The sequence below is a fragment of the Ostrinia furnacalis genome, unplaced genomic scaffold (genome assembly GCF_004193835.3).
Source record: "Ostrinia furnacalis isolate ACB-3 unplaced genomic scaffold, ASM419383v2 OfSCF1535, whole genome shotgun sequence".
Taxonomy (NCBI): Eukaryota; Metazoa; Arthropoda; class Insecta; order Lepidoptera; family Crambidae; genus Ostrinia; species Ostrinia furnacalis.
The window spans coordinates 324,003-351,312 of NW_021131774.1; the positions used below are offsets into that span (position 1 = coordinate 324,003).

General features: G+C 36.7%; 1 protein-coding gene across 2 annotated transcripts in view; it reads right to left on the bottom strand.

The window, feature by feature from the left end:
- Positions 1 to 3,691: 3,691 nt before the first annotated feature.
- The window catches only part of FoxP (forkhead box transcription factor P), a 60,577-nt gene continuing 36,958 nt past the window's right edge, over positions 3,692 to 27,310 (bottom strand). Inside the window, exons 4-18 of one of the 2 annotated variants that reach the window (XM_028304847.1) lie at positions 18,591 to 18,679; positions 17,658 to 17,766; positions 16,784 to 16,999; positions 16,204 to 16,315; positions 15,440 to 15,556; positions 14,711 to 14,819; positions 14,053 to 14,228; positions 12,550 to 12,627; positions 11,671 to 11,747; positions 11,265 to 11,366; positions 7,853 to 8,016; positions 6,222 to 6,297; positions 6,020 to 6,111; positions 5,604 to 5,752; positions 3,692 to 5,221 (exon numbers count right to left, since the gene is read on the bottom strand). In XM_028304847.1, the coding sequence (XP_028160648.1) occupies positions 5,058 to 5,221; positions 5,604 to 5,752; positions 6,020 to 6,111; positions 6,222 to 6,297; positions 7,853 to 8,016; positions 11,265 to 11,366; positions 11,671 to 11,747; positions 12,550 to 12,627; positions 14,053 to 14,228; positions 14,711 to 14,819; positions 15,440 to 15,556; positions 16,204 to 16,315; positions 16,784 to 16,999; positions 17,658 to 17,766; positions 18,591 to 18,679 (1,830 nt within the window). In that variant the 3' untranslated portion in view covers positions 3,692 to 5,057. Of the gene's footprint in view, positions 5,222 to 5,603; positions 5,753 to 6,019; positions 6,112 to 6,221; positions 6,298 to 7,852; positions 8,017 to 10,479; positions 10,632 to 11,264; positions 11,367 to 11,670; positions 11,748 to 12,549; positions 12,628 to 14,052; positions 14,229 to 14,710; positions 14,820 to 15,439; positions 15,557 to 16,203; positions 16,316 to 16,783; positions 17,000 to 17,657; positions 17,767 to 18,590; positions 18,680 to 27,310 lie in introns of both variants that reach the window. The other variant, XM_028304848.1, reaches the window with a different exon arrangement.

Sequence of the window (27,310 nt, forward strand, 5' to 3'; positions counted from 1 at the left end):
AATAAAGTGTTTACGTTAAATTGTAAAGTTCTGCTGACATAAAATACCTATTGATTAAGCATTGGTACTAGAGTTAGCCTCTAATCTAAAACTCAAAGGTGACTGACTGACTGATTAACTGACTGGCATAGTGATCTATCAACGCACAGCCCAAACCACTGGACGGATCGGGCTGAAATTTGGCATGCAGCTAGATGTTATGACGTAGGCATCCGCTAAGAAAGGACTTTACGAAACTCCATCCCTAATGGGTTAAAACGGGATTCACGCGTACGAAATCGCGGGCGGCCGCTACTGACGAATAATAAGAGATTTCCACGTGTTAAAAAAGCTTAGAAGTCTCTGATTTGTTTGATAGAGACCTGTGGAAGGAACATAAGTCACTTCGATCAATTATTGGATAGTTTGTAGTACCTAAATTAGTGCAGTTGACTGCATATTTTATGTAAATGGATATCCCACCAGTCAGAACACATTTGTGGTGCAAAATAGAACTCCCCAAGCTGGCCAGACGGGCTGGTGATACCTGAAGTTCACTCTTCATGAATTCATGAAATGAGTGGGAGAGGTCCTATTCCATAATGTCGTACAAAACAGCCAAAAGGTAGTACATGTAATTATTAATTATAATGAACTACTTTGAAACAAAAATGTTGTCTGATGAAGAGCTATTGACTCTACATATTTGTAACTAAGTTTGCATTGGATTGCAAGTGTACATCAAACTTTTTTAGACTGTTGCATTGAAATAAAACGCGTCTATGTGTCATAACGTGACTCAACATGCGGTAACATTTGCGGCGCATGCGCCGAACAAAAAGACTATAGATAATATTATTTTATACGACGATATCCGCCGAGTGGCGGGCTATTTTTGTGCTGTCATTCATGTCATTTTGAAAAAATGTTGATAGAAAGTTTGGAGATAAAAAGATGATAGCTCGGGAGGTGACTGAAGTCTTTGATAGATGGAAGAACGATAGAAGTAATTAAAGAGTTCTGTTAAGAAATATATATTATAGAGATATACATATGTATCTCAAATTTTAACCTAAGATTGAGTACCTATTGAATGGGTGATCAATATAGATAGCCTTTTTAGATAGCACGAGAAGTATTTTTATAAGGAAAGCTTAATCCGTTATGTGGTAGGTAGGTAAACTATGTAATGCTTTATGTAGAGTTAGGTAATGACGGTAGGAACAAATAGTTTATTATTTATTTTGTCTGGTTAACAAACGATTGCATTTATGCATATCATAAAAGCGTTGGCAAAAGCTCTCTACATTCATATGACTTTATTGGAACTTTTAAGGGCAAATAAAACAAAAAACTAATTGTAATGATTTGGTTTAATACAACACTAATTAAGTATAATTTACAATGATCAATAAATGTATTGCGTCACCTATCAACCCACCACAGCGTCGTATCTCGAATTTGAACTTATTTGCTAAAAAAAAATTAAGCAAATTAATTTTGTTTTTAAAAATCGTCCGCATATTTTTGGCGCTTCTTTTATGGCAAATGTTTTTAAAATTATCACTTATTTTTAACAATATAAAAACTAATTGTTAAGGACGTCGCACATTTAACAACCTGGAAAGGGGATCGTAAATCAACTTGAGGTGGTCAGTTAACACCTTTACTGCGGCAGTAACTTTCTAATACTTTCCATTCCTTCGGTACAAGGTCAGTAAACCTGGTATTAAAACTTACATTGTGGCGGCACAAGGCTTAAAGACCTTGTAATATTTAAGATATATTAATTTTATTTTTGGCTTCATGTTAATAGATATTGTGTTTTTTTTCTTTGAATATTAATAATTATGCATTTATTGACATACACCTGAAGCCGTTCGTGAATAACTTGTTTAGTATAAAAATTATAGCTATATTCAAAATACAAGGCTTATGCACCCTGTGCCGCACTGAAGTAGGGAAGTCTGGTGGGTATTCTAGGGATGTGAAATACAAATATCGATAGTTTAAATTAAGTTATAATAAAAATTTAAAAAAGTAACAAACAAAGATGTTTTAATAATTTAGTCTAAATATTTTACAAATAAGATATACGTGCACAAATACTTAAATAAGCTATATTTAAAGAAAACATATTATTTAATAACATTTAGTTACAACTTCAAATGTTTGTCACGAAAAACATTATTTAAATTAGCAATAAATCGTGTAGCAAATTAAATTATAATCAATTTGCAGTTTTGATTTTGTTTGTTTCTCTTGACGCCATGTCGACATGTGCGTTTCTTACGAATGCGAGGCAACACTGGCTGCACGAAGCTAGCGTGGGGTGCGGTACCAGGTGCGCAGGGTACAAGATGCTTCGACCTGGTTTCGCATTATGAAGACATTTTATTACTTCCGTGCGGTACCAGGTCTAAAAACCTGGTATTAAGGTAGGTATATCATTGGATTCTATTTTAAGAATACATCATAGATATATATTCATCACTTTCCTACACCGGACCCAATTCAAGTTATGCCTTTCGCACGACAAGGAAGACTATAATTTTCTTAGCCGCACGGTAAGCGAGACGTGCACAAGGTCTATAGACCTGGTTTCGCACTCAACGTGTTAACTTTGTATGAAACTCCATACTGCAACGCACACTTATCTTATCCGCACCGTAACGTAAGCGCCTCGCATCGCGATTGACAGAGCGCAAAAGGCGATGACAGTTCGCAAAAGGCGATACGGTTTTGATCCCTTTCAGAGTTGATGAGACTGCTATGAGTTCAATTAAGGCCCAGAACAGACGGTGAAACGCAACTGCAACGAAACCGCAACTGCTAGTTACTTTTGAGTTGCATCTAAGTTTCTGCCATAGCGTCCGTTGAGAGACCACACATGACGCGACCAGTTTGAAACTTTCAGTTTCAGTTTCATTCATAAGAATCATCAGAAAGCTGCAGTTTCGTTGCAGTTGCGTTTCACCGTCTGTTCTGGGCCTAACTGAATTTTGCAAACATTCTATATTTAAATGCACAAACTCAAAACTAAAAACTAGTGATGAATGATAAATATCCGGTTTTTTGTATTCGAGACACAACACTATCACTTCTAACCCTCACATACTATTTAGCTAAATTAACATACCAATAATAACAATCAATTCCCTGAAAAAACCCAAATAGGTACTTATTGCTTAATTTATAAAATGCAATACGGAATTTCTATTGTACTTAAAAAAATGTATTTTGAAAGTTACTTTATGCAAAGAAAAAGTATTATTGTGATTCATTTAAAAAAAGCTATATTATTATCACTAGCAGGTAAACGTTCCACAAAAAATAATTGTCAAATGGATTTTAAAACCTAAAGCGAGGTTTAGACTATCAATAAAATTTGCAAAAGTTGACTTCCGCAAGCTGTCACCACTGTATAAATGTTGCAGAAGTTGGCTTGCCACAGCTATTTACACAGTGGTGACAGTTTGCAGAAGTCAACTTCTGCAAGTTTGATTGCTAGTCTAAACTTCGCTTTAGTATCATCAAAAAAAAAAAATTTAATAGTTGTTGACGTGCTAATGAGTAGTTTAATAATAAAAGAAAAGTTTAGTTACTTGTTTTTTGGAAAAAAAGGATTTAAATGGAATCTCCAAAGTAATTTTGTTAGCACAATTTACATTAAAATGTTGACGTGAATGATCGTGATTTTATACTTTACATATTTATTGTTACTGCAAGTCAGGTATACGTTTAATTTATCGATCATATACTAGTGTTACAGATATACATACATACTTGTGATATGATTAGGTTCACCCTCTTAATTTAACTTTAATTACTCGTACTTTATATCAGAATATTCAACCAAACTTTTATGTATTATTCATTATTATTACTTCATAAATGCAGTAGTTTAGAAATGCAAGAGTTTATTTTCGTAAAAAAGAAATTTCGAAAAACTTTACGTAGGTACAGTGAAAGTTTTTACTACTAAGTATTTTTTCTAAATTTTCTACAACATGAACGATTTAATATGCAATAGTTATAATAAGTAAACGTGTACACGCGTCTAATTTTACCGTTTAAAGAATTTACAATTCATGATTATCATGATAAATATTTACATTCTAAAACTTACGCTAACAAAATAAAAAGCAATTCCATGGAATTCAAAGAAGAAATACAAAATAAACGCAGCCACGGAATATGGCACGCTCTCTTCATTCATCAAAAATACAATTTAATTTATAACAAGCATTAAAAAATAAAACATCAGATCATTGTAAATAACAGTCACAAACCATCGCAAAATAAATGATGAAAACCAAAAGAATTCAATCGGTCTTATCGCAAATATTTAATTTTAACATAATATTCTTAGACCATTTAAAAAAACCTAAAAAATAAGTAGATTTATTAAAAAATATTTTTAAATCGAAGCAGACAAGTGAAAACAACTGAACGCTACGCGTATATTTCACTAAGACTTCACTTACAACTTCATATTATAGCCAAATACAACTACTTATTGTTCTATTTTTAATTTACAGTTGACGATTAAATATTTTTAAATATTGATATGGACCTTTAAAGGTTAATCATCGTTGACTGCCAATCGTGTGGCTTAATTCGTTTTCATCTAAAAATTCTAACACTTATGCTCTACCACTAAAAGTATTTGAAAAGTCCACAGCTACCAAACTTAAGAATAAAAAAATAATAGAAAAAGAACATAAAACCTATAATACTTCAGTATCCCGTTAAAACCGGGCTCACTTAAAAGCAAACAAAATATTTGGTAAATCCTAACTTACAATTCCTCACGTCGAGATCGTCCACTTTTATAAAAACTTCAACAGTGAACACATTACAATCTATAACACAATGCTAATAACTTGAAATAGATCTACACCCGTAAATATAAACTGTATTACATACTGTTATATCGCTAAACGCTAACGCAAAGAAACGTCATTATGTCAGCAGAACAATAATTCACATCACTAAATCACTTTAGTGTTACAAATTCACTTGCTTCACTTCTGTCGATCACAATAACACTTGCAGGTCGACGCGTGATTGAGGGTTTACTTGTCAGATCTTTGCTCGTTGAGGGACAAGTTCTCGGCCTCGTCCTTGATGTGGGATATCGAGGGGCGGTACCGGTCCTCTGAGCGAGGGTAGTCGTCGTAGGGGCTGGTCTCTCCGGACCTGTTGCTTGAGGACTCCTTGGTGGAGTTTGCGTAGTCTCCTGCAACCAAGATTTACACTTCTCTTTAGGTACCCACAAATTATAGCTGTAGAGTAACCCCTTGCCCCTGGGAGAGTATCGTGTTCCTGTAGTGGAGACAAAAATGCCCTGATGATTAATAGAATGTAGAAAGTGTAGTTTAAAATGAATTTCATGATTTTGTTAATGTATTTTTCTATTATTAGGAATTCGCTGCCTGCTGATGTCTTTCCTGAACACTATAATCCGGGCCTTTTCAATCGAGAGTGAATAGGCAGTTAGGCACCTATAGGAGAGATTATTTACCATCCTAGACTGCATCTCACTTAAAAGCAGGTGCGATTGCGGTCAAATACCTGCCTTGTTTAAATGCATAAAAAAGTGTATACTAAACTAATCCTACCTTTATTAGAATAATCCGAAGCCTGCATCTCGTTTTTGAGAGCGTATATGTTGGGCTTGATGTCCTGTGCCTCGCTGGCGCTCAGGTCTTCGGCTTTCACGTCGTGGGACGAACTGCTGCTGCCATAGCCGTTCATCATCGGTGGTCTGCTAAAAATGTAAGAATAGTTGTCATCAAATGCTTTGCACAGAATTAAGTGACGCGTGTCTAACTTAGACTTTGTTAAACTATTTCTTAGACCTTTCCTTTCCGTAGCTGTAAGCATTAAACTTGCTTAGAGTAAAGTCTTTGGTTAGAGTTGAAACATCTCTAGCTACACTTCTAAGTATAATTGTGTTATGCTCATATGATAGGCCTAAAGCAATAGGAGTTAAATTAAAATCATGCTTCTTGAGGACTGAAATATTTTAGCATACTTGTAATCATCGTGAGAAGACGGATAGTCATCTGTCTGCATAATGTGATCATCGTTTGACATGTATGAGAGGTTGCAGTCTTCCATCATACCCTGTAAACAACATTTTATTTTTAGTTCATAACTTATGTTATATTTTACGTATATTAACCATTGATATTAACTATGTAAATTGATATGGGTTCAAAATTTAGATTTTGTACCTGAAGATTCCGTTTGAGAGCTTCACTGTAGCCGTGGGGGCTAGTCATCATTGGTGGGCTTTGGGCTCCCATGAACCTGTGGTAATAATGAATCATTATAGAACATTGTAGAGAAACAAACATAAAATAAAATCTTTCTTATTATCTTTAACTCAAACTAAATGTACTTTGATTCAAATGTTTTCTTTGATTTTCTTTTTTGCAACAAATTACTGATCTCAACGTTATTTGCTATAATTATAAAAAAATAAAATAAAAAATAAATACCCGGGCCATTTCAGACCTTTCAATAAAGGTGCAAAACCGTTATTGAATGTACTACCAATAATTGTAGATTTTGCAAATGTGTATTATGTAAAGTGTACAATTTTGAATGAAAAGTCCAATTAGTCTGTAAAAGTGGTTGTGTCTTAGTGACGTGTTGTGTGTGTGTGAAAGAGAAAGATAAATAGAATAATAAAAATAGAGTACAAAAGGCAAGCTTATGAAATATAAAAAGGTAATAAAATAAAACTATCTACCATGCGACGAAAATGCAACATGCGAAGCGTAGAAGCAGACCTTACCTGAATATCAGAGACATAGGATAACAAAACATGCAGATGTTAGATGGGAGAAAAGAAAAGAATCAAGAAGATCTCTTGTCTTACTTGGGTATCCAACGACGATCCTTCTTTACAATCATAATATTATACATGCAATAATATATATCAACATGGTCGCAGTTATTGGTACATCTTACGAGTATCAAGTACAAATTAAAATATATTGGAAATTACATTAGCAACAAATGTATGATTAAGCTAATTTATTAAACAAGTTGTATTATAATTGTGATGTTAAAAACTATAGCAAAACAATTGGTTATAGCTTTGCACTCTAAGAGTCTATGATATAAATGTGTACTTGTTATTCAGAAGAGGCCAAAGCTTTTATGACTAGAAATGTAATAAGTTCTTTTGAAGTGCTCTAAAATATCACGAAGTACACATCTATTCATATTACTATATTATATTGGAACAATCACGTGATTCTAGTTACATTCTAACATGACATGTTGAAATTAATCTAAAGCTTACACAGTGAGACACTTTACATTGTAATGGTCAGAAACATCAATCTATCGAAATCGAAAGTTATCACTTAGTCTACGGATTAGTGTTTGTGATAATTTCCGATCAGGTCAGATATTTCACATACAAATGTGCTATATTTGGACGCGATCGCCCAACGATTCTCATTGGATACAATAGAAAGGACTCTCGGTTCCATCAAACAATTCCAAACATACAAATGTGGACGAAAATACATCATGTAACTTGTCATGGTCAAATATTCATGATTCAAAACTGCTCATTCTTCTGAAATCCTGCATCTGGTGCAATTTGCATTATGTTTTCTTATATAAATCTTTAATGAAAGTAGAATCTGGTATAATGAAATACGTATGTTTCAAGAACAAAGCTGCTGAAAAGAAAACTTTTCAACTGAAAGTGAAAAGTGTTTCTGTGATAGTGCTTTGAAAATTCATCATTCAGGATTTGAATTCGAGGCAGTGTAGAAACACAAACGTTGAGAGGGTCAGATAGATTCGTTGGACGGTCGCAACTCGGATGCGGCGGCGCCCTTACTGTGGAGGCGGGGCGTTGGGCGCGGGCTCGTACTTGCGCGGACGCCCGCGGCTCAGGTGCCGGCGCTTCACGAACTCCGCGTCGTCCACCATCCAGAAAGAGCCGAAGTCGTCCTCGTAGCGCACGAAACATTTGTGCAGAGACAGGTTCGTCCGGATCGCATTCTATAATTCATCGGCATTTAGAACGAATCTACGAAATCGACGCGATTCACTCACTTAAAATTATTTTTGTGCTTTCATCGCGTTTTAGTTTTGCAGCGATGAAAGCACAATCAGATCGTCGTGGAAGTACATCTTGTGATATGACATGCAGGATTCGATGGCCCAAGAAGAGAGACCCCGAAGGAACGGACAGATGACAGGAGCGAGGTTAATAGGCAAGCGAGAAAAACGTTATTCACCGTGGCGCTGAAATTCACGTACACACACATATAACGAGACCTAAATACAAAATACAAGACCTCACATGGCGTGGCGCCGTAACAGATAATATCAATAATACTAATATCTGTTATGACACCACTTACAAATCCAATTCAAAATTCACTACACAAATAATTACAAAGTCAAATCTGAAATGAGATAAAACGTTTATTTACACAATAAGAGTTAGACACATGGCTAGGTTAGATAGAAAATATTTAAGAGAAGATTAAAATATTGAATTTAAAATCTGTGAAGTGTAGCGATGTGAATGTGTTGAATGTAAAATTGGTTAGTGTTTTATTTTATTTCATAAAAATTCTTGTATTGTGTTTGTTCTTCATTTAAAACAAATTCAGTTTTATTTTAAATCTAATTGAATAAGATTTTGCAAAAATATTTTTTACAACTGTCATTAAATGATTATTATAATGTTTCAGTGTTTTTGTGGGTTATGTAATTTGTATGCTGTTATTGTATGATTTGTGATCGTTTTGTGGATTACGTGCTGGAAAATAATGGTGGTCTTCAACTGTATATTAGATTTGAGGACTATTATAGTAGTAGGTACTTATAATAGAGTAAAAGTGTCAGATTTTTGTAAAGTTACAGTTCTGGCTTAGTTAGCTTATTAGTCTGAGAATAATAATAGGATTGTCCAATATGATAGCTATATTGATTTTAAGAATAGGTACCTCCTAATCGTCTTGTTGTTGGACAACATAGTAGTTATGTAATGATATAAATGTCATTATTATTTTTTTTATTCAAATCGCAAAATATTTTTTGAGTGGTAATGTAGTAGCTATAAAACTTTTAGTTTAACTTTTGTCTAGAGTTATAAACCATGTCCAAGTCCATGTCAAGTATTTTTCAAACAAAAAATATTTGAAGAATAATTAATGTTTAGTATTATGTTTATTGTATGTAACAAGCTTGTATAAGTGATTATTAATAATTTGACGTAAATCATAGTCGTATATACCTATATTAATGGTGTTTTTTATGTGTGGTTGTATATTATAATGCTGTGTATAAGTGTGTGACAAAGTAGTGTATTTTACCTGTGGTGAAATAGGTGTAATTTTTTCAGTAGTATTGTGTGTCGGTGTTGTATTGAATTTAAAGATAAAAAATAATTGTGTAAACATTGTAGTTCTGTAAATGGTATTTTGTTAGATGTCATGCAGTTACTTTTTTAGTGTTAGAGTTGATTTCAATAAATGTAAATCATTATATTGTATGAATTGTATGTAGGTATATTAGAAAATGTTTGAAGGAGTGAGCCAAAATTAATGTTTTGTTTCCGAATGTTTACTTTACTTGTTTGGAGTGTAATTAATTTGTCTCGGTTAAAATTATATTTGTTTTTCATGTCCAAGTGTGATAAGTGTTGAAAAGTGTTCTTGGTAATAAGTATTTTGTGTCCAAGTGTGACAAATGTTGGGAGGTATTATAGTATCCCAGGTGGTGTAAGTGTCGGTCGGAAAGTGGTTTAGTATCCAAGTGATACAAAATTTGTAGTGTTTTGTTTTTGTGTCGAAGTGTGACAAGTGTTGGGAAGTGTTTTAGTGTTGAAGTATGATAAGTATCGGATGGTGTTTTAGTGTCTAAGTGTGATATATATCAGAATGTGTTTAAGTGTCAAAGTGTGACAAGTGTTTAAATGTGTTTTTGTGTCCAAGTGTGATAAATGTTGGAAATTCATTCAGTGTCCAAGTGTGATAATTGTTGCGAAGTGTTTTAGTATCAAAATGCGTTGAGTTTCGAAAGGTGTTTTGGTGTTCAAGTGTCTCAAAGTGTTGGGAAGTGTTTTAGTTCATGTGATAAAAAAGTAATAGTGTCAAAGTACAATAAATGTTGGAAAGTGTTTGGGAATAAATGTTGTGAAGTGTATTGGAGTCGAAGTATGTGAAGTGTTTTCGTGTAGAATTGTGATAATTGTTTTAAGTGTCGAAGTGAGATGTGTTGGGAAGTGTTCAAGTGTAACAAATGTTGGGTAGAGTTTTAGAGACGAACGTATGATCAGTGTTTGAAAGTGTATTGGTGTAGAAATTTGACAAGAATTGGAAATTGTTTTTGGATCAGTGTGACAATAATTGGAAAGTGTTTTGGGGTCGAAGTGTGATAAGTATCTTTATGTGAAAGTGTTGAGAAGTGTCTTTATAAAAGTCTGTATGGCACGGCGGGCTAGGGCCGTACCCGGGCGCGTGCATCGGCGGCGGCGGCGCGTGCGCGGCGCGCTGCGGGCGCCGTTTGTAGAACTCCACCTCGTCCACGGTCCACACGGCTCCCTTCACGTTCTCCACCCTCATGAAGCATTTGTGGAGCGACAGGTTGTGACGCACCGCGTTCTGTTTTCGTACTGGCCAGTCTTTATATGGTCGCGGTAGTGGCATTGTGACAAATCACTTTGAAGTGTTTTAGTGATGTGTTACAAAATCACTTTTTTGTTTTTTGTGGTTAAATTGATTTTTGTTTTCAAAGTGAATTGTCATCTAAATAAACAGTAGCATTGTCTACACAGTAGATACAGTTGAAATAAGATGATTAATCATTAGGTTACAACCATTTACATTAAAAGAGTAATTCAATGTTTTTCAGTATGCGTCATTTATTTATACTTTTTTTTACTGAAAAACAATGAAAATATGATGAAAATTATACTTAAACACTTAAGATTAATGTTTTCTAAATTATACAGTTACCTTATAGCATCATGGTTCGAAAAATAAATTGTCCATTAAAATATTTCAACTAAGTTAAATGAAACCTATCTTACTTTTAAAACTTTAATAATATCTTATTTTAATTCAGAATTTTACTGATTCAAAATGCTTTTTATATAATCTTTAATCTTTGAATAGTATTTTGCATGAAACAATTTTACTTTATTGCTATTATACGAATTTCGTATGATTTTAAATTCAATTTACAATTAAATGAACTATGTATGTTAAATTGAGCAACTAAAATCTAAAACATACCTTCCAGGTCGCAGCATTGCGTCTGAAGTAGCAGAACGTAGTCTGGAACCAGTTGTAGATCTCATTCAGCGTCAGCTGCTTGTCTGGAGATTCAATAATAGCCTGAAATATAAAAGATATGAAATTAATAAATCAATCAGCGTATCTCATCTAATAAAGAGTATATTTTTTCATAGGAAATAATTCTGGTCAAAATAATGTACCCTGAATAACCCCATACCAAATTAATAGGAAATCTTCAATCAATATAATTAAAGTAATTTCGTCCAATCCCCAATATTTATGATACTAACAGATATAAGCAACATGATTAAAATAAGACTGAATAATAAATATCAGTAATTTATAAAGTCGCCGCAAAATGAACAATGTAAAAAGCTTTACTCAAAACCAAAATGTCACTAACCTGTCGAATCAAAGAAGCGTAAGTGAACGGTGGCCGAACGTCTGCACTCTTGTAGAACTCGCGATTGCGTTGGATTTCTGCAAAAGTTATTAATAATTATAATTAAATATTCTTTAAACTGCTGGATATTGAAGTTTGTAATCATTATTTATTACCTTGCTGAACATCTAATCCAGCTCTTTCGAGCATGTATGGCAGACCTTGTGACATACAGGAGAAATCGTTATTGTAAGATCCTCATACCTCTATCTACTAGCTAGATTGGTGTCTCAAGTAAAAGTTATTAAGACAATTTAGTAAAGAAATGGCAATGCCAGATTTTGTATGGAAAGTGGCGTCTTTTTTTTTTTCGCGCGGCCCTCGACCAAACTTTGTTTTTTGATTACAAAATAGTGTAATAAACCAAACCTACTATGACATGTATACCTCTAAACTCAGTCTGAACTGAGTTACGAGAATTAGAAGTTTGATGATTTTCATTCTAGATTTGCTTATTGTGCGCAAGTTTTGTAAGAAATTGCAACAAAATATTGCGCTATTTTTTTATTGCGCTGATTCTGCTCCATACTGATGTCTGGAGCCTTTAATGGATGGTATTGTTTGTTTACACATACAATCTCACTATTTTGTTGCAATTTGTTAGAAAACTTTGCGCGCAAAAAGCAAATCTAGTATGAAAATCATCAAACTTCTAATGCTCATAACTCAGTTCAGACTGAGTTTAGAGGTATACATGTCATAGTAAGTTTGGTTTATTACACTATTTTGTTATTAAAAAAACAAAGTTAGGTCGATGGGCGCGCGAAAAAAAAAAGACGCCAATTTCCGGCATTGTCTTTTGATTTGATTTGATTTAAAATTTAATGAAAATATATTTACCCCCAGCAATGGCGACGCCAGATTTGTCTGATACACGACGCCTGACGGGTCCTGGAGATGCACCCTCACTAGCTGCTCCTAGAAAAATAAAATACTCATTACTGCTTTAATTATGTTGGTTAATCTTTACTGGTTGGTTTACAACACTTTAGGCCTTTGTCTGTCACTATTTGAATGTGTTGCTATTCTTCTTTCAGACAATTTGGTGTTAATTATAGGGCATAATGACGTGTGTATCTATAGAGGCGCCCTTAATCGCATTTATGTACTCGAAGCATCAGGCATCACCAGCTCGTGTGACCAGGGTGGGCAGTGTAGCCCAAATCCTTCATTTTCCTCTGGTAAATTAGAGAGGGTCGCCCTGCTGCAGGAGAAACTTAATGACCTGAAGATGTGTTACTAGCCTAGGGGTAGCTAATTGGTTAGGTTTTCATTGGCGGTCAAGTTGTAGGTACATCCTGGCTACACAGGAGTTGCAACGATGGGAACAAGAGGTGAGACTGAGAATAGTGTAGCGTGCGGCGTGCAAATGACGCATCATGGCGGCGAGGCTGTAGATCCCGGCTAACAGGAGTTGCAACGATGGGAATAAGAAGTGGAAATAGTCCTTACCGTGCGCGTGCTTGGTAGCGTGGTGCGCGTCACGTGCAGCGTGCAGGTGACGCATCATGGCAGCGAGGCGGTCAAACTGTAGATCCCGGCTACACAAGAGTTGCAGCAGTGGGAACAAGAGGTGGGAATAGTCCTTACTGTGCGCGTGCTTGGTAGTATGGTGAGCGTCGCGTGCAGCGTGCAAATGACGCATCATGCATCTACAGATGTCTAGCAAGGTAGGCAGTTCCTCTGTTGTTGAGGATTCTGAGTGATACTTGATTCCACCTGCGGCCTGGTCATCACTTTCCATCAAGTGAGATGTAGGCCAAGAGCTTCCTCGTTGAGGATTAAAAATACACTTAATAGTGCTTACCATGTGTGTGCTTGGTAGCGTGGTGCGCGTCACGTGCAGCGTGCAAATGACGCATCATGGCGGCGAGGCGATCAAGCTGTAGATCCCGGCTACACAGGAGTTGCAACGATGGGAATAAGAAGTGGAAATAGTCCTTACCGTGCGCGTGCTTGGTAGCGTGGTGCGCGTCGCGTGCGGCGTGCAATTGACGCATCATGGCGGTGAGGCGGTCGCGCTCGCGGCGCAGCTGCAGCTCCAACTGAGCCACCACCTGCATCTACAGATGTCTAGGAAGGTAGGCAGTTCCTCTGTTGTTGAGGATTCTGAGTGAAACTTGATTCCACCTGCGGCCTGATCATCACTTTCCATCCAGTGAGATGTAGGCCAAGAGCTTCCTCGTTGAGGATTAAAAATACACTTAATAGTTCTTACCGTGTGCGTGCTTGGTAGCGTGGTGCGCGTCGCGCGCAGCGTGCAAATGACGCATCATGGCGGCGAGGCGATCAAGCTGTAGATCCCGGCTCCACAGGAGTTGCAGCGGTGGGAATAGTTCTTACCGTGCGCGTGCTTGGTGGCGTGGTGCGCGTCGCGCGCAGCGTGCAAATGACGCATCATGGCGGCGAGGCGGTCGCGCTCGCGGCGCAGCTGGAGCTCCAACTGAGCCACCACCTGCATCTGAACCCGAGCCTGCGCCGCTGATCTGTCGTCCAGCGTGTGCGCCGCTTCCAGGTGCCTAGAGAAAATTATACAACAAATTCATTGTTTGGCCTAAAGGACAACTCTTTTTAATGCAGAACTAGGCAGGGATTTGATCACAATCGCACCAGCTGATACACATTGTAAAACAACCAGGGTTTTACAATGTGTTTTTCTAATTAAATAAATAAAATAAAAATAATGTACTTGATCATATCTAAATGATTGATTGCAACTGGTAGAGAATGCCATACAATAAGGTTTTGCATGCAATAAAGGTTTTAAATAAATCAATAAAATTAACAACAGTAAATGCACGTGTGTGCCAATTTCAATGGTGATTTTTTATAAATTGACAGCATCTCCTAGGTTTCTGGTGGAATGGTTATTGGTTAATTTAATTAACGCATCCAATCCAATCATGCCAGTTATGTGACGCTGTGAGTCCAAAAGTGATGGAAAATACATTCTGTGAAACTGATGAAGAATTTGAAACTGGATTGAGCAAGGAAGACTTACTTGAGGAAAGCCTGGTAGTCCTCAGCCAGGGCATCACACCCCGGCCACTTGCAGACCCCGCGCCCGAAGAGCGGGTGCTCCTCAACCTCGCCGCCCCATAGCATCAGACCTAGGGAATGATTCAGACCTAAGAAATTAATAATGTAACAGTGCTCACATAAATATTATACTTAAGTATATTGAAATAGTATACAAAATGAAGAATTATTAATTCCCCTATAGTCAAAGCAACTGTAAACATCGATTAGTTGCAAACTTCTTTATAATGTTGGCTCAATATTCATTGAGCCAACATTATAAAGAATCCATGTTCTTTGTGATCACGTATCCTTGAATCCTGAATGACTTATATAATTCACATAATATTTTGTATTTGTAAGCTGAACGCAAACGCAAAAAATCGAAAAAGCTGTAAAAATATTTGTAATCTTTCAGATTTTGACCATAAAAGAATAGTTTCTGTTAATACATAATCTGGAAATTTTAAAGTAGACTGAAATAAGCTATAATATAATACTAGAATTGTGTCTGTAGACCCAGCAGTTCCCGACATAAATTCTTTCAAAATTTCATTCTATCGAAGAAGTGCTGTAGCCCTTCAAGTACCAGCAAATCAAGACGCACTAGAAATCAATTGTTACCACGGGCAGGTTCGATTGCGACCGCTTAGGGTTAAACAGGATATTGAGACTATTAAAAAAGTAACGATAATAATTTAAAAGTACTAACCTGGTGGGGCATTAGGCGGCACAGAAAGCGGGCCATGCATCAGGTACTGGCGCTGCACCGCCTGCAGCTGCTGTACTAACTGCTGCTGCTGCGCGCCCAGCTGCTGCTGCAGAGAGCCTGGAGATGGAAGCGATAAATCAGTTTCCAGCACCACGTTACATGACATCGTTCGTTCGTTTCAGCCAAATGACGTCCACTGCTGGACAAAGGCCTCCCCCAAGGTTTTCCACAATGAACGGTCCTGCGCTGCCCTCATCCAGGCTCTTCCTGCGACCTACTACGTCTTCCAACCCGTGGTCGCCACTCGACATGACATAAGCTTCTTCAGCAAGTTCCTAAAGATAATCTCTAACCCAAAATAGGCCGCGCCTAAAAAGTTTAGTGATAGAGTACTTATTATTATTCTGTGGATCACCACAGAACTGACTATCAAGTCAGTTTCCTCCAGCACTATACATGATGGAAGCTTCTGCAATTTTTCAGCAAGTTCTTAAAGAGAATCTCTAGCCCAAAATGGGTAACCTCATCCAAAAGTTGCAGTGCCACTAACTGTGTCAAACGCGCATATGCGTTGCGCTTCTAGAAATTGTGTGAAATGAAAGTAGCGCAACAATTGTGCCACAGTGGCGTCACTGCAGTGCTTCCTCGAGCTTTAAATTTGAAGGCGCTCAATCTTTCACATTAAATTCCTTTCCTAATTCTGATCTTCAAGTACCATAAGAATAATACAATTCAAGTAGATACCATAAGAATAGTAAACTCACCAGGTGAAGTATCAGGCGGCGGAAGGTGGGACTGTGATAGCAAGTTCAGGTTTATCTGGTCCTGGAGACGAGACTGCTCCAGCTGCCTCTTGGCTGCCTCCGATGACATGTGCTAGAATGATGAAGAAGACATAAATATGGTACCTATTAGGGATTTTGGGATAAGTACCCACATGGTTAAGGTAAGGGTTACTGTGTCTATGAACACAGTATGGTGAACAAGACGAACATGTTTTCATTTGAAGTTTCTACTACTTTTTTTTTTAAAAGAATGTAGATGTTTTTGCACAAATTACTAATAGTCCCGTTAGCCCCTCGTACTAAGCCAAATAATGCTTGTGTGGGGTTCGAACCCGCGTTCCTCGGATGACGAGTCGGCCAGTCCGACCTCTTCACCGTTCGGCTATCGTGGCTTTTCTTCTTGAATAAGTAGCAGAAATAAGGAGCGCACAAAAGCAAGTCCTGCGATGATGCTCAGACGCTGTCATTGGTATACGAGTAAGTAGCCCTCCAAAACCCCTGGAAATAGGTAGGATAGTACTTTTTTCTACATCATCTTCATAACTGCCTGTCTTCTCACCTGTTTCTGCATGTGATGCTGATGGAACAAGCGCTGCTTCATCAGAGCCTGCAGCTGGGTGTGCTGGTCCAGCAACTGCATCGCGAGGAGGTCTGGCGCGACCAGCGGGAGGGGAGAGCGGGCCCCGCTGGCGGCTGCTCCCCCACTGCCGGCGGGGGAGACTGGGGCCGGGCTGGAGTGGGCCGAACCACCGGTGGGAGAAGTAGGAGCTGATGCCTGGTGGAAACAGTTTTGATTTGCAGAATGGTTAAACCATTGGTGGTAGGGCAAGCTATACAGGGTGATTTAGGGGTCGTGGAGCAAGAAAGAAGCGTTTAAATTACTTTCTCCTACTCTCCTATTATATGGGACGTTAATAAATACCCTTAAAGCTTTTTTCTTTTCCGCGAATTAGCGCAAGGCATAGTGATGACGACTCAATTTGTTCTTTTATTTTTTAGACGTGTTTACGTTTAGTATGATGATAATAACATGACGTGAGTGATTATCAGATCAAAGTTGGAATTTCGTAAATACTATACTATACCTATTCACACTTATTTATTTAGTTTTTAAAGTAAATTGCATTGTTTAGTGCACTTTTTAAATACGTTCAAGTTAATAACATAGAATGTAACCTTGTTGGTGGTCAAATAAATAAATAAATAAATAAATTAGAACACTAAGGCTGGGTTGCACCATCTTACTTTAACATTGACAAACGTCAAAAATCTGTGTCAAACTCTATACAAAAAGCACCGTTTATCGTTAAAGTTACGGTCAAAGTTAGGTGTACTACTTACTCAGCCTAAAACTTTTTCCTTTTCCACCCGATATAGTAAAGTTCACCGAAATTATCATCACACAGAAAGGGACACAAGATAGCGAAACTTACCCGTGCGAGCGAGAGGGGCTCATGGTCCCGAGGGGGTGAGGCGCGGCGCGGGGGCGAGGTGCGCCGGCGCCGCCGCGCCGCCTCGCCGCCCCACCTGCCGGACTCCTCTCTGAAACAAACTCTTTGATTGGACTAGGTTCGATTCCAGGCTAAGTCATGGTCTCAGAAATAGCAATTTGGGAAGATGGTTTTTAAAATCTGATCAATAATCTGGAAGCATTATGAGGTCGTCGGTCCACGTTGTGGGTCGACGTCTCAAACTGCAATTTCTGGTACGTGGCCTCCACTTCAAAATCTTGCTGCGCCATCGGCCGCACAAAGGTGGCAGGAAGGCGCTGGATGTACGCCGCTACCAACTGGACGATGTGGAAATTATAGGGGGAGGCCTATGTTCAGCAGTGGACGTCCTGTGGCTGAAAGAATGATGACGATGATGAATCTGGAATCTAACTGTGCGGGATGGAAATAGGATCAACCACTATCACCCGTGGATCATTGTGCTGCCCGTTGACCTATAAAAGTCATTTAAGATACCAGCTGCCTTTCAAAAGTCGCATCGCGAGCCTTTTTTCGAAGACTGCAATAGATAAAACACTGTTGATTCGTCATTCCATGATATGAGTCGACGAGAAAACTGCACTGTAGCACCTTAATGGAACTCTAGTCATGATGTGCTGTCTTTATGTCCTCATATAAATCACTATAATTCAATGGCAGACCATTGTTGGCTTAAGCCCCTAAGGAACGCAGAACGATCTTCCATTTTCATCCTGCCACTGCACTGCAAAGTGTGAGCTACCTTCGTTAGGTAGCAGTCCATCGCGGACGTCTGAAGGAACGCTATAAAGCTTCATTTCTCGCTTTATTTATCCAGCCTCTGCTATACTTCTTGAAGTCGTCGGTCCATCGAGCAGGAGCGCTATATTAACTTACCGGTCAAGACACCGGTCCAGCTCGAATGAGTTGAGTAGCGGTGGCTTCGCGGCGCCACCAGAGTTTGAGTTCAATGCCGGCTCCGGACCCTGCAACAATAACATCCTCATTTAAGTTTCGTTTCATGATTGGCTGATAAAGTCCCTGATAGTTTATTTATCTTACAGATAAACTACAAATTTATGTTTTATAGGTCTCGTTTACAGAAATTATGTGACCTTTTCCTAAAACAAATTAAATTCGCATTCGAATTCGCAACAGTCGCGAATTCCTAAGGAAGTATTCTGATACGCTTTGATTTTCGAAATTAAATTATTACCCTTTGAAACCACAGGTGTTTCTTTATTCAGTACATAATAAGGCTTAACTCTGCTAGGTATCTGGATAAAATAAATATCCATGTATGTACGCTATTAGCCCAGGTCATAGATTTAATCAACATTCGTATGAAAGATTAAAATAAAATGAAAAATCATGGCGAACCCGCGCTCTGATGGTAGAAAAATATCCATGATGTCCCATTGCATCCACTTCAAATCACTTTAAGATAATTAGTAATGTCACCGGAAATACAGCTTTACAAAACAATTGTTTTTACATTACTTAATTATTTTGTTGGTTTAAGAAAAAGAACTGTAAGATAACATGAAGTAGGTATCGGACACAAACCCCTTTAGACTACTGATGTTAATTAATCATTAGGTTTAAAGGGAACATTTTTAATCACGACAAACTAAACGTCACTTTTCTTTATTGCACTCCGTCAAAAATTGCAAGTAAACAGCAGTAAATCTCAACTGTAACTGCTTTAAAATCGCAATGTCAAGTACAGAATCATGATAACCGGTTTAGTACCCCTAAGATAAAATTGCAATAGCCCATTCAAGATACAACCAAAGAAATAACTGTTGTTGGGCAAAAATCGAAAACCTGTTCATTGTATTGGTCAATACCAACACCTTGCTTTTGCGAGCATGTCATGGGATCCTGTAGTATAATGGAATACAAAAGTGGTCCTCGCATAGTAATAGTTATGTGGTGATTAGTACTGGTGAAAAGAGGATGGGTGACCGTTTAGAGACGTCATGATAATAGGGTTCAGATGAATATTTGAAAGACGTTCCTAGACTATCATCCTAGACTGCGTCTCAAAAACCAGGAGCGGTCCAAATACCTGCCTCGTTATGCAATAAAAAAAAACTAACTGAAAATTGAATAAAGTTGGCTAGTAAAGACAGTTAAACATCCTAAAATGCGTCTCACTTAACATCAGTTGCGAATGCAGTCAAATACCTGCCTTGTTCTGCATAAAAAAATTAAAGCTTACTGCAGGAACTGACTTTAGGTATATCTAAGACTAAAAAATAGCAAAAAAATAATTTTTCTTTTCGTCAGGAACCAGTAGTGTTGTGACTGCCTGATAATAGAAATAGGATATGTACTATTGGTCGGTGGACATAGTGAGCTGCAGCGCTCATAATTAGTGACCGAATTTATTTTTTGCCGATTTGGAAACCCCTGAAAATCGTATGACCACACTCACTACGCCATGACTACACTACGGTTTGGGGTTCTCGTTGTCTCTACCTAGTGTTTTCTTTGTGAGCAAGATATTAAATTACTAACTCCAATTAAAATGGTAGCTAAGTTAGACGATCCTATGCCTGCATACTGGCCGGCTAACACACGGGTGATGTAATAGTTTGTTTACATTATTTGATTTACATTACCGCCGCGTAGGCGCAGAGCAAACGCGGACTGTTTGTTGTGCTCTGCTAATAACGAATTGTAGAAATTTTTGTATTATTTAGTCTTTCAGAAGTTTCCGGAGTACACAGAAGAAGGATTAGACTGCAAACTCGTTAGTTTCAGCCAAATGATGTCCACAGCTGGACAAAGGCCTCTCCCAGGATTTCCAAAACGACCGGTCCTGCCCTGCTCGCATCCAGGTACTTTCCGCGACCTTCACCAGATTGTCGGTTCACCTAGTGGGACGTCTGCCCACATTACGTCTTAAGTTCGGCTCGTGGTCGCGGACAAAAAATGAGCGAGAACAAAGATGAAGAAAGAAGTTTTCTTTAGAAGTTCAAGAAAAGCTCGATTTTTAAAGATACGCAACTTCGTTTTTATTTTCATGTCGTGTTGGTAGAGCAAGCTATTAGGGGCGTTTATAAATGCCCTGAAAAGGGCCTATATACTCGTATTTATGATGAATTTGCATTAAGTGCTCAAAATAGATTAGAACCTATGTATTTATAAGTAAAAAAAAATTTAGGCCGACATAGGATTCTAGATTACGTGTTCTATTGCGAAAATTAAAGTTACATAAATAAGTGGTTTTCATTAACATTTCTTTCAAAACGAGAAACTATCTATATATATAAAAGAAAGTCGTGTTAGTTACTCCACTTATAACTCAAGAACGGCTGAACTGATTTAGCTGAAAATTGACAGGGAGGTAGTTTAGAGCCAGGAGAAGGACATAGGATACTTTATATCCCGTTCGAAATAAAAAAAGTCTGCTTATTTATTGCCATTAAGGCGGAACAAAGTTCGCCGGGTCAGCTAGTTATTTATAAAGATGACATGCATCAAATTGTCAGCATACATCCATGCTATTGTTTCCACCACGCTGGCCATAGGAAAACATATTTGCACTATGACCTCACCAGAGATCTGTTTTGACAAATACCAAGAGCTATTATGAAAACTAGATTGTAAACTATGCCGGTACTATTTTTTAAAACATCCGATGTCCTAGACAATTTGTTAGGGCATTGTTAGGACTGTGGTATAAATATTGAAAATCGTCAGCTGATAGTGACATGTTAACTGTTGAAGAATCTTTCTGTTTGGCAGAACCACGTGCAACTTCGAGCATTTTCTAGAAGTTGACTGTGGTCGACTCTACCAGAATCCTCGAAAACCTAGTCAACTATGGGGACCATTGTCTAATCTGAGTACTCGTATATCTTCAATAGCTCTTATGTAAAAAAAAGGCAGGCAGAAAGGCTGGTAATATGCCAATATTACGCAAATAACAGAAAGCCTTAAACTCGATAAAATTTTCAAGCTAAGATTGAGCTAAATTGAATTTAATTTAGAACCCTGGTCTCATCACAAAGCTCTCAGATAGTGAAGAAAAAGTGGTATTTTCACCAAGGAACTTACCTATAGCTCTATTGGGTATACATTAAGTTCTGTTTCTTCAAGCATAAGCCAATAATTTTGAAAAGACAGCAACATTTCTAAATGGATTTCCCGTGAATAAATCTAAATACCAATTCGATCAACCACAAGCTTGATTCCATGATAAAAGCTTACCTATGGAAAACAATTTCAATTCAATTTACCTATCAGCTTTTATTGTTACTTAGTTTATTTGATTAGTAACAATTAATATTACTATATCAAATCTGCAAAATGGCCAACTAATTAAGTACTCCGCCAATAGGTGCAACAGAACTCTTTGTTAACGAATTACTTGTAAAACTAAATACCCCGATTGTTTGCACCAAACATCACGTCCACGAAGACATAATACGTGTTTTGTTTACACTTTGTTTATTGTAAACACGGCTGAAAGCGTGACGTTACATAATAATTAACGAATTGCACAGCAAGCGGAAGTGGGACAATTAGTAAGATATTGGTTTTTAATTGCTTGCACTTTAATTGGATATGAGAATTGCTGATTTGTTGTGAAAAATCAAAAATCAAGATCAAAATCAAAAATATTTATTCAGTTTAGACCACAAGTGGCACTTATTATGAACGTCAAAATATAGTAAATAATAAAAAGAAAAGGTAGTGACTCTACAATGATCGTCATTTGAAACTTTATTTCAAGATTTTAAGATTTTAAATACTTGCCAAATGTTTGTCTCGAAGCGCTGATATAGGGCAAAAAAAGAATGAGACTTGTAAGGCACCAGAGCATTTGACTACTAGTAAGTAAAAACTAATTCAATTAGTGTATGCATAAAGATAATTTTGATTCTGATTAAATTTTAAGTAGATCGTAAGATGGAAAGATCGTAGATTGCTAATAAAGATTATTGATTTTGATGATTAGTTACTTACCTATTGATTTTTATAATAAAATTCCCAAGAAAGTGTTACAAGTACGTAGATTTATCTTTGAAAAACGTTATGTCCATAAAACCATGGTACTATTATTTAAAAATACGATTTAAGTAAACTAGAAAATCATATAATATCTAATATGTAGAGCAGTACGCATTCAAAAACTATTTATTGAAAGTTTTAAGTTACAAGTCGGTGGCCAAACTAGTATAACTACAGGAGTATTTGTTGTACAAAACAAGGCTCGTTCGAACGAACCCGAGACCATATTTGAGTCAGCACTGTTTTGCTATCGGGTTACTGTTTTGTTTTTGGCGAAAAACAGCCGACGCCGCGAAACAAAACATGTATGTTGCGGGGTACAATAACAAAAACTAACGATAAATGCAGCGATTGTGCTCGCAACAATTATTATTACAAATACATCTTTATGCTGCTTATACCTACATCACAGATAATATAATACCCTACATGTAGATATGAGCAAAAACCTTCAAGAAATGAAAATGAACGCCTCCGTGTGATCTAGGTTTAAGTTGGAGTATGAAAAATGCTTAAAGGACAAATACATACAGCCGAACATAATTATAACTTCCTCCTTTTTTGAAGTCGGTTAATAAAGAGCGTACCGCGATTAGAGAATTATACTTATCGATTGAAGTTATCAAATTCCACAGCAACATACAATTTCCATGGTAAAGATGTTAGAAAATCATAATAATAATATCACCTGATGCCTGATATGGATGACTTCCATGGATATGCAATATAGATCCGTAGTTTTCAAATTCAAGACTTTGACTCTTTTTTAGAGTTTTCTGGTTTTAAAAATCACACAAATTGAGAAATAACTGTGTTTTCTGGTTGTTTAAACCATCATTCTAATGCTACTACAGTTTTTTTATGTTACCCACCCACACCTTAGTTATTAATTGTCTGAACGAAATGATAAAATTTGATGAAGTGTCTCAGAGAGCATCATGTAGAGCGGGCCGATTGAGTCATGTCAGTCGCATAAATGGCGGGTCGTAAAGTCAAATAAGGATTGCAACCTTAGTTGCAATTCAAGCAAGAAAAGAAGTCTCCTGTTGATTAACAAAAACAAAATAGTGATTTTGCCCATGTGTGAAAAGTACGAGGTGGGTAACGGGAATAAACTCTTTAAAGTCCTAAATCCTCTCGTAATCTAAATATTATAACTCAAAGCTGAGTGACTGACTGACTGACTGACTGACTGACATAGTGATCTATCAACGCACAGCCCAAACCACTGGACGGATCGGGCTTAAATTTGGCATGCAGGTAGATGCTATGACGTAGGCGTCCGCTCAGAAAGGATTTTACAAAACTCCACCCCTAAGGGGGTAAAACGGGATCCACGCGTACTAAGTAGCGAGCGGCCGCTAGTTACAATACTAAAATAATATTTACATAACCAACATCTTTAAAGTAAACAAATTAATCATTTCTTAAGGAAAATCAACACATTTTCCCTCTGTCTTAAAATAAAACGACTCATAATTAAACCGTTTATGAGTTCCAATTGGGTATTCATTAAGAAAGTCTCCACAAAAAAAGTTCTTTTTACTACTTGATCCTATTTTCAAGCCTTTTTTTAAATTTTTTTATGTATAGGTTGACAGCAGCAAATAATAATACAATGTAACTTTAAACTTAATAATTATTTAATAAGCAAATTCCAAGAACAAAGAGTAATTGAAAGCATACTGATGCAAAAATAATTTCATAAGTTTCACATTCATTCCAAAACTTTATTAATATTAAAATAGTGAATACCCAAAGTTTTGAAGCTCAAATTAATTACAAGTCTACAAGCCTTAATTAAAATCTTCATTTAGGTAACTACAAACTTACCTGTCTTACAGCGTACAACATAATTCTTCTATCTTCTTTCTTCTCAGATATCCAAATCGCACAATATCTAGTACACTATATTATATTTAAGATATACAAACTATCAGTCATATCTTTTAATCTAGTCGTATATTAATGGTATCTTTTTATCTATTTGTGTCTCTCTCATGTTATAAAGCGATCGCCATTTTGGGTCATCCTAAAGTACACAAATGATTCATTAATCATGATGGATTTCGTCGTTGTTAATTGAAAGTTGAACCTAAATTTAAAATAAATGTATAAAGAAATCAAATTGAAAAATAAAAATATAAAATTAAAGAGTCATCGTCCCTGTATTATGGTAAATATTCACTGTATCAGCTATTTATTTATGGGTTTAAATTCAATTAGATCGCAATTATGTCGACTAAAACGAGTCATTATTTTTTACTTGTAAAATCCTGTAATTTTTTTAGACCCTCTGAAAGGTCTTCTTTATCTAAAGTTATCTATTTATTTCCCTATAAAGCGTATAGTTCGCAAAATCGAAAGTTTTCATTCAAAAATCAGGCTCTATCTTTATTCTAACCAATTATATAACTCCAAAAGAGCACCCATTCAAATTCATTTCAACAAGCCTTAATAAATGTCTAACAGCAAAACCTAATTTATAAACCAGACTTTCAAAAGCTTTCCTGAAAAGCGCCGACTCTGCCCACTCTTGAGCGGCGCACATCAAAGCTTGAGCCGACCAATGGCAGGCCGACGCTGAAAAGGGACACGCCCACCCGCTGTTAAGAGACGACGCCGCCTTTTGAAGTCGCCGACTTTCGGGAAATAGCTATGGAGGCGTATTTAGATTATATTCAAGTATCTAAGTATCGGGCAGACAAGGGCATTATATTCTGCTATAATTTTTCGTGGCTAAGGGTTTTTCAGATTAACAACTGTAAATTTTGTGATCTTGAATTTCTATTATACTCGTAGTACCTATCCATGGAAAAGGAATGTATGCCTATGAGGTCGTTTTCACAAAAAAAGAAATAATCAAGCGTTTAAAGATCAAATGGAAGAACCTCAATAAGGTTTAAAAAACATATCTCCCAAAATACAGCTGTTTGGCTAAGCTAAGCAGGGTCCAATAATTCACAAACGTTCTGTTTCAGTCACCCTGTGTAAGGAGAATATGTTTATTTTTTAATGTAAATAGAAACCTTGACCAATGACTGACTTTTTCGTGAAAAAAGAAGGTACAATCGGGATTGACCAACTGGGAACTAAATTGCTATAGAGTTTGAATGAAAAAAAAATGTTAACACACATACATAGCTGCACGTTAAAGATTTTCGAGTCAGTTTTATACATATACGATTAAATTATGCATAAATTGAGAATATAAAAATGTTATCAAATGATTTAACTGGCAAATGATCGAAAAATAATCAAGATTTACTGTTGACCTACTTCAAATGACAATACTTTGCATGATTATGATGACATTTTATTGCGCATAAAAGACAGACATATTTTTTTTAAACAGCGATACTTTTTCACTATGTCGACTGTCGGACGGTTCTAAAAAAGGCATCGATCGATTCAGCTCATGAATTCGAATTCATAAATTATTTACACATTGCGATCGCGCGCACTGTTCTATTTTAAATCTAGTAATCGGATTTTTTAGTCCGAATGATATTCATCTAGGTTAGGTCGTGAATGTAAAGTCATTTCAGGCTGAAAATTACAATATCTATTTAAACGAACTAAATGTCTATGGTATATTATATGGCGTGTAGGTAATTATATGGAATTTGTAACGTGGCATACATTTGGCTGAAACGAAAAACGAAACGATACGTACTGACACATTTCTCAATTTCTCATATATCATTATCATCATCATTTCAGCCACAGGACGTCCACTGCTGGACATAGGCCTCCCCCAATGATTTCTATAATGGCCGGTTGGTAGCGGCCTGCATCCAGCGCCTTCCTGCTACTTTTATGAGGTTGTCGGTCCACCTTCTCATAGATATGTGAGTAGGAAGGCAATAAGCATATTTTATCTCATAAACACAAAGAAGTTGCTGAAATATTTCAGTTTCTCTGCACTTTTGTGAACAAAATGCATCGAATAGTCGCAATAACATCAAAAATATTAATTAAGGGTAAACCGGTAGAGTGGTAAGCGAAAGATCGCGGATTCAAATCCCAATTGGGGTTTTCGTCATTAATGATATAAATATCCAACAATCCCAACAACCAAGTTTTAAGGGAAAAAGATATTATTTATTTTGTACATTTGAATCATTTATTCGCACAGCCTAAAATCTTGACTAAGAATAAGACGTTGTCGCATTTTGTATTTTATTTAAATCGCCTTATTTAAAAATCATGATTATCCTTGAAAGCATAATTTAATAATTAATCAGTAAACTTTTACAAAGCTTTTGCTTGAAACAGCAAAATGGCTTGTTTCGGTAACGCTACGATGACTACGAATTTTGTAGCGTCGTAGCGCTATAAAACTGTTTACCACTGATTAAAGCTACTGTAAAGCTTTTTTGTAAGATATTTTCTGACACGAAGATAATTTAGTCTACATTAGTTAAATGGAAAAATATTATTATGACAGACTGTTTTCTTCGAGACTTTAGGAGTAAAAGGAAAGTTTTCCCTTTTTCCCTTTCGGTGTAAAGACTCGTCAAGACTCGTGGCAGGCGGTGTAGTAATAAAACAGTGCATATCAAGTTTTCTTTCGCAATCACACTGGTTTT